At 58.6% G+C, this 7,534-nt stretch overlaps 1 protein-coding gene across 4 annotated transcripts; it reads right to left on the bottom strand.

Annotated features, from left to right (window-relative positions):
- Positions 1–398: 398 nt before the first annotated feature.
- On the bottom strand, positions 399–6,556 carry PTGIR (prostaglandin I2 receptor). Of its 4 annotated transcripts, none has more exons than XR_010938867.1 (4): positions 6,234–6,556; positions 3,693–5,557; positions 1,628–2,665; positions 399–1,490 (listed from the first exon to the last, which is right to left on the bottom strand). XR_010938867.1 is itself a non-coding variant. In XM_067717921.1 (3 exons), the coding sequence occupies exons 2-3, from the start codon at positions 4,458–4,460 to the stop codon at positions 2,279–2,281; spliced, it is 1,155 nt and encodes a 384-aa protein (XP_067574022.1). In that variant the 5' UTR covers positions 4,461–5,557; positions 6,234–6,556; the 3' UTR covers positions 399–2,278. The 4 variants fall into 4 exon arrangements, 2 of the variants coding, with proteins under 2 accessions (XP_067574022.1, XP_067574023.1); XR_010938868.1 differs by having other exon boundaries at positions 399–1,413; XM_067717921.1 differs by having other exon boundaries at positions 399–2,665.
- Positions 6,557–7,534: the final 978 nt, after the last annotated feature.

Here is a 7,534-nt window from a genome sequence, read left to right as displayed (position 1 = left end):
GAACTGTTTTTTGGTTTGTTTTGGTACAAGTCAAATTTTTACTATTAAATTCAAGCAATAGGACTTCCCTGGTGGCGCAGTGGTTAAGAATCCGCCTGCCAATGCGGGGGACACTGGTTCAATCCCTAGTCTGGAAAGATCCCACATGCTGCAGAGCAACTAAGCCTGTGAGCCACAACTACTGAAGCCCGCGTGCCTAGAGCCCGTGCTCCGCAACAAGAGAAGCCACCGCAACGAGAAGCCCGCGCACCGCAACGGAGAGTAGCCCCCGCTCGCCGCAACTAGAGAAAGCCCGCGCGCAGCAACGAAGACCCAACGCAGCCAAAAATAAATAAATAAAATAAAATAAAATAAAATATGCTAAAAATAAATGAAAAATAAATTCAAGCGATACAATATTTCTCTGGCAAGACTGCTATAAAAGTTTCTAAACTTCCTCAATTTTTTTTTCAGTATTACATTTTTTTTTTTATTGTGGTAAAATATCCATAACACAAAATGTACCATTTTAACCATCTTAAAAAGTACAATTCGGTGACATTTAGTACATTCATGACGTTGTACAACCACCGCCACTATCTAGTTCCAGGACATTTTCATCACCCCAAAAGGAAACCCCATACCCATTAAGCAGTCGTTTGACCTATTTTTAACTCTCGCAGACACCCCTTCAAATGAAACATAATGTCTGGTGGGAAGAAGTCAAACCAATGGAGAAAAGCGTTGTTTTCAAACAGCATTTGCCCAGTTGCCAAAGACCACTACAGTAGCCACAACAATAACAACGGCAGTGACAGTAACCCGTATTGTGGGCTTTACTCCAGGCCCTGTGCTAAACTGCTTTTCAGGGGAATCATTTAATCCTCAGCACGGCCTTGTAAGCTAAGTATTAGATTATGATCACCATTCTACGCAAAAGGAAACCAAAGCAAACTCATCAGCCCAACAGTGATCTGAGCTAAGAAGCTAAAAAGATAGACCAGGGACTTCCCTGGTGGTCCAGTGGTTAGGACTCTGGACTCCCACTGCAGGGTTCCATGGCTGCCGCTATTGTCTTTATAGGAAGCTCATGCCTCATCTACTCCTCCAGCCCTCCCCAGGGGCAGATTTACTGTTTTAACCCTGAAGCCAAGTGAGAAAGGGGAACCCAGGGCTGGGGGTGAGTCTGGGGGGCTTTCCCATTCACCTCCTCCCACCAGCAGAAGCACCACTTCCTTTCATGTTCACTCCTGGAAAACCCTTGAATTCTGTACCTGAGGGCAGGGGATGGCAACGAGAAGGGGGGAGGGGTGGATGGCTGGACATCACCCCAGCAATCAGAAGGGGAATTGAAGGCTGGAAATCACCCCAGAGGAATCCAGGGTGGGGCCGAGACTGCTCTGTGTCCCCAGCACTTGGTAGAGTCAGCGACCACTATGTTGAATGAATGAATGAATGAATGAATGACATTTGGGTGACAGTTCCCAGGACACAGGCAGTGAAGTGAGGCTCTGAGAGGGGGCATAGGGACAGGCACAGGACTTAGGTCTGAGTTCTTGGGCCGTCCCTGGGTTCTGTACCTCCCACCACTTCATTCCCCAGCTTCTCCCCCAGCCCAGGGCCCCACCATCCACATCTTGCAACTCACCAAGCCATGCAGTTTCCAGGCACCCGTCCAGTGGTGTCACCCACAATGCAACAGTCTCCCCTTCTTCACCTCCCCTGCGGGGACCAGGCCTCCCAAGTCTGATGGGGAATCAGAAGTAAAGGGAAGCAGGGAGCTTGTCGGAGAATCCTGGGCTCCCATGAGGCAGAGAGAGGGTGGCTCTTGGAGTGGACTGGGAGAGGGCAGGGCTGCCCGCTGGGGGTTTGGGGCGGGCATCCAGGGCACCCTGCATGAATGAGGATCAGAGCCAGAACCCTAACCAGAGCAGACCTGAGTGCACAGAAGCTGTTGGGAACTTTTCTACCTTCTAAATATTTAGACAGCGAGATGGATAGGCAAAGCGAGGGCCAGACCAGGCCACCCAGGTCACCGGATATTTTGAGAGAACTGTTCTTTTTATGCTCCAGGATAATTGTTTCCTCTCCCTCTCTCCCTCCTCCCACAGCCCATCGTGGCCACCCCGAAGGAGGAGAAATAGCAGCTGATCACCCCCCTGAATCCAGGGGGTCAACATTCTGGCCGGCTGGGCTCCAGGATCCAGCTCTGGGCTTGTCCACCCGCAGCCACCGGTCAAGTCCCTGAATTTCTGGCTGCTGCTCTCGGAAGACAGGGCAGGAGATCACGGGGCAGATGTCAGCAGAGGGAGCAGGCTGTCTCGGACCCCACTTTGGACGGTGTTCCCACGGTGCTGCTGGATGGCTGTAGGACAGGCAAGGGTGCCCCCTGCCCCTCGCCCCAGGCTGACGAATGCACCCAGCTCCCATCCTTCCCCCCGAGAGCAGTGGGGGCCCTTGAGCCCTTCCTCCCCGAGGCCGGCTGGGAGAGGGACGTCTGCAAGTCGCCCGGGCCAGGCCTCAGGCACAAGCAACAGAACCAGAGCTTGAGCCGCTGGAAGACGGCCTTGCGGAAAAGGATGAAGACCCAGGGATCCAGGATGGGGTTGAAGGCATTGAAACGGAAAGCGAGGAGGTCCCCCATCTCACTGCTGTCCGGGGCGATGGCCTGGGTGAAGCCGTGGATCTGAGGGCAGAGTGAGGGTGTCAAGCAGCACCCACGAGTCCTCTGCCCCCACCCACACCCCACCCTCGATCCCCTCCCCCCACTTGCTCACTGGCAGAAACGAAGGAGGGGTGGCCTGTCGGAAGGGGAAGGAAATAAGATAAGATGAAAACTAACAAACAAGTGCATCTGGGGAGCAGAGGGAGAGAAAGCCCCAGGAGACAGCCAGCAAAGCCCTAGAGGGAGAGAGATGGGGCGGTAGGGCTGGGTGCCAGGGCTGTGTCTGTGTGTGTCCAGTTTCTGAGTCCTCTGTAACCCCCCAAAGGTTTGACGACCCTCAGATCTAGCCCAGCCTTTGCGTTTTACAGAAAGAGGAACCGAGGCCCAGAGTATAGACAGGATGACTGGGTGCCACAGGGCCAGGGTTGGCCCCGCTGCAATTTGGGAGGGGCAGGGCAGGAGTTCCTGCAGGAAAGGGGCGAGGCCAGGAGATGCCAAGGGCAGACCCATGGGTGGGGCTGGGGAAGTGGGGAGCACGGTGGCAGGGAGATCAGACTCTGGCATCAGAGGAGCCCAGGGTGCAGACCTGCCTCTGTGTGATCATGGGCAAAAGACATCATCACCTGTCCTCTGTAAAAATGGTGACAGGGCAGAGACTTCGTCACATTTCTTGCTAAATGCTTGTGGAATAGATGCATAAGATCATTTTGGAGATTGTCGGAGAAAGGATTTCTAAACCACTGAGCACAGGGTGGACAGAGAGCAATGAATGGCGGATCTTATTATCATTGTAGGGGTAGGAGAAGGTTGGTGGGGGGTGGAATTGGTAGGGTTGGGGAGCTAGAGATGTGGAAGGGGGAGACAAGGGTCAGAAGGGGTCAAGTGGGGCAGAAGCAAATGGGGAGACTTCTCCAGCAAGCCTGGACAAAGCCTCTCATCTCTTCGGGTCTCAGTTTCCCCATGTGTGAAATGGGTACAAACGATGGAGGACGGCGCTGGGCTCTGCCTTCCTCCCCACCGCCCACCCCGATCTGCCGAGGGGACTCACCGTGAGAGGCAGGGAGCACACGGCCATGATGCCTGTCATGAGTGCCAGCAGAATCAGGTGGTCAACCTCGTCTTCGCCCGCCCGGGGGCTGGGGACCAGCGAGCCGTGGTGGCGCCTCTGCTGGCGGTACATGCGGCAGAGGCTGAGGGTGACCGAGCCGTTGCAGAGGAAGATGGTGGCCACCAGCAGGGCCACGAGGCTGGCGTAGGCCAGCGAGAATGCGCAGCCGCCCAGCTCGGCCGAGCGCATACGGATGAAGCACCAGCTGCCCGGGCAGTACTGCTGGTGTTGGCCCAGGCCCAGCAGGGGCAGCGAGCAGAAGACGGCGCAGAAGCCGTAGATGGCGGGCAGCGCCAGGCGGGCGCGGCGCGGCCCGTCCAGCCGGGCGTAGAGGTAGGGGTGGCTGAGGGCCAGGCAGCGCTCCACGGCCATGGCGAAGAGGATGAGCGTGGAGGCCAGGCCGAAGAAGGTCATGGCGAAGGCGAAGGCATCGCACAGCGCCGGGCGGCCCCGGGCCAGGCCCAGCAGCGAGCTGTTGCGGGCGTAGGCCGCGAACACCACTGGACTCAGGAAGCACGTGCCCAGCAGGTCGGTGACCGCCAGCCCGGTGACCAGCACCGCGAAGGCCGAGGGGCGTGACCGTCGCCGCGCCCCCAAGATGCCCAGCGCCAGCCCGTTGCCCACCACGCCCGCCACGAACATCAGGGCGCTGGTGGCCGGGCCCACCGAGTCCCGCACGTACGTGAGGTTCTGGCACGAATCCGCCATCCCCGGCCTCCGGCGGCCGCCCGGGCCGGAGGGGTCCCCGGGGTGGGAGGTGGCGACGGAGGGGAGCCGCGCCGGGTCCGGCCCTGCGACGCCCACCACCGCGCTCCCCTCCCCGTGGTCCTCGCTGCAGTTGGAGGTCGGGGGGGGGGGGGAGGGAGGGTCCCAGTCAACCTACCGCAATTCTTGTGCGACTGTTTCTCTCCCCTCTGTCTTCCCCAGGCTCTGGTACTCTCTCTCTCTCTTTCCCCTATTTCTTTCCTTCCCTACATCTGTCTCTCTGTCTAGTCTTTTCCTCTTCAAGCCCCTAGTTCTTTCCTTCTCTGTCTCTGTCTCTTGCTGTGTCTCTGTCTCTGTCTCCTCCCTGGTCCACCCCCTCTGCCTCCCTCCCTCCCTCCCTCCCTCTCTCCTGACAGCCGTCTATTCCCTTCTCCGCGTTTCTGCTTTCCCAGCCCCTCCTCACTGCCTGCGGTCTCTCTCAGCTCCTCCTCTGTCCCCTCGCTCCTTCTCCGGGGTCGTGCTCGCTGGGTCCCTCTCCGAGTGTCAGCTTCCCCCTCCTCCCCTCCCTCCTCCCTCCCTTTCTACTCATCTTGCCTGCTCACCCCGGCTTTTTCATTTCCTCTCTCTGCCCCATGTTCCCCCGCCTCTGCTTTCCCCAGAGGGCCCTGGCCTCCGTCCGCCTTCCCTGGCACGCTCCCTCCATGCCCTCTCCCCAAGACATCCATCTCCCGCCTCCCCCTCCCCCTCCCTGTGTCCCCTCACGGTCCCCATCACCGAGCCACCTGCCACCTCGCACACTCAGGACTCTGCCAGCGTTCTTCCCTTCCCAGCGCCGGCCGGGTGGGGATCACCCGAGTCATCATCACCCTGGAGTTGGGAGCTTGCCAGCAGGGACCCGGGCGGGACCTGAGGGGCACAGCCGACCAGTCTGCAAGGCTGTCTGGGGTGGCTTCTGGCATCTATTCTGGGCTCAGGCCCCACGGGGTTAGAACATTGCCCAAGGATTGAGAAATGACCAGGAAATTCCTGCCTGATGTAGTGTTTTCCAGGCACAACTGAGCTTGCTTTTCCCTGGACACAGTTCACTCCTTCCATGAGCCCTGGGGGGGTTGGGGGGCAGGGGGGAGAGGAGAGACTTGGCATCTGCTGGTACGGGACCAGCCCCCACCCCATCCCGCCAGGATTTCCACTGCTCAGCATCAAAGGGGAGCACCCTCCTGCCCTCTTGCCTCTCACGCTAGCACTCCCAGGCCTCAGGCCAAGCTCTGGTGACCTTGACTTCAAAGAATAATATTTTAGCCACAGACAGCCGTCCAGGGCTCCAGCACTGCTGTTCCTTAATTCCTCCCACTCCTCTACAAACACACCACCAGCGCAGAGCCGCCACCCTCCAGCCAGTGTGAGCAGCCTGTGTGTCCCAGACGCCGGCACAGCGGTCACCAGTCCCTGTTGCCACTGAGCCTGTGGCTTTCCATGCAGACTCCCAACCCATAAGGGCCACATGGGACCTCAGAGACCTTCTCAGACACCTCTTATTTTTCAGGGAGTCAGTCTAAGTGCAGAGATGACAAATTCAAGCTCTCACTCCATTTGACTGGAGTTTCTGCCCCAGTTCGACCACCCCCTTGCTATGGGATAGTCCCAGGCCAGGATGAGAAGCCAGTGGACCTCAGTTTCTTAATCTGTACAATGGGCTTCGTGGGCCTGGTGGCCAACCATGGCCAGTGGCCCATCCCAGACCCCCCTTTGTAACAAGGAGAGAGCCTGTGTACATACCGTATCCCAGCCAAGGCCAGGAAGGATGGTCCTGACCCCAAGGACTGGACGTGGGGCAGCTACAGACTTCCCCTCTCCGTCGCCATGCCACCCCTGCTTCCGTGACCACAATCCCCTCCCCCCTCCCCCTCCTCCATCTCCCTATCACCCATGCCCAGCTGGTACCCCCAGCTTCCGCCAGGATGGATGCCCCAGCTCCAGCCACACCAGGGGCTCCAAGAATGACCCTTCAGCCCCACTCTGAGGGTGCCTGTGTGTGTGTGTCTCAGGCATCCTGGCCACGTGGTACCGCCCTCACTCTCTGCGATCCCAGGCGGAGCAGAGGGAACTCAGGAAGTTCTATCATATTAATGATGATGCCTGGCAGGCTCGCGTCCTGTCTCTGCATCAGGGATGTTGCAGGAGTGCCAGGGGAGGTGGGGGTGGAGCTCTGGTTCCTGGAACTTCCCTCCTACTGGCTTCCTGCCCCCACCAGGCACTGCTGAACGTTCAGGAAGTCCACGCTGCTCCCATGCCCATCGGGGCCTCAGACAGGCGCCTCCCCCAGGCCTCAGTTTCCCCACCTTTGCCGCTGGGGGCCGGGAGCCCTGGCGACCCTGGCATCAGTTCTGTGCTCCAGAGCAGGCAGGAGAGGTGGCAACTGTAACTCGCTCCTAAGGAGAGGACTAAGGGTCCCTGGGGTCCATGCCAGTGTTGGACACACTCACGCCACGACAAGGGCACAAAGCGTTCCCCTTCCACCCGGGTGCCCTGGGGTGAGAGGTCACCCCAGCTGGGCTGGGCTGGGGGTGGGGTGACTTCTGGGGCGGGAAGAGCTGTGGGAAGGAACTGCTCTGGATGGGTGAGTCAGCGCCCTCCCCCTGCCACAAGTCAGGCCTCCCCAGAGGGACCCTGGGGCAGCGCCACAGAAGAGAGAGGACAGCCCAGAGACAACTGGGAATGGACACACAGCACTGGGAGCGGGGGAAGAACGGGTACCTGGGAGGGGGTGTGCTAGGGACTGTGGGTGTGTGAACTTCATGTGTGGGTTTGTGTGACCTAAGCGAGCATCGTGTCAGCATAGTGAGTGTGGGGTGTGTGTGTGTGTGTGTGTGTGTGTGTGTGTGTGTGAGTGGAGGGCATTCTTTCCTCTAAGGTCTCTTTGTGCATCTGTGTCTACTGGTGCGTCCACGCGTGTCTGTTTATTGGGGCCCACCTGTTTCTTTATGGCTGTGTTGGCCCACGTGGGTCTCTAAGCCTCGATGTTCGTCATCACATGGCTGCCATGCCCTTGGGATGTTGTTGGAAGGTTAGAGACGGAG

Source organism: Pseudorca crassidens, chromosome 20 (assembly GCF_039906515.1).
Source record: "Pseudorca crassidens isolate mPseCra1 chromosome 20, mPseCra1.hap1, whole genome shotgun sequence".
In the NCBI taxonomy this organism is placed as follows: Eukaryota; Metazoa; Chordata; class Mammalia; order Artiodactyla; family Delphinidae; genus Pseudorca; species Pseudorca crassidens.
This window is presented reverse-complemented; position numbering and strand designations above follow the sequence as displayed.

What these genes read in the sequence shown, in the direction of transcription:
- PTGIR (XM_067717921.1), bottom strand. Translation starts at nt 4,460, where the DNA reads ATGGCGGATTCGTGCCAGAACCTCACGTACGTGCGGGACTCGGTGGGC. An exon ending in TGTGCTCCCTGCCTCTCACG is followed by an intron (nt 2,666 to 3,692) that starts GTGAGTCCCCTC and finishes CTCTGCCCTCAG; the next exon opens with ATCCACGGCTTCACCCAGGC.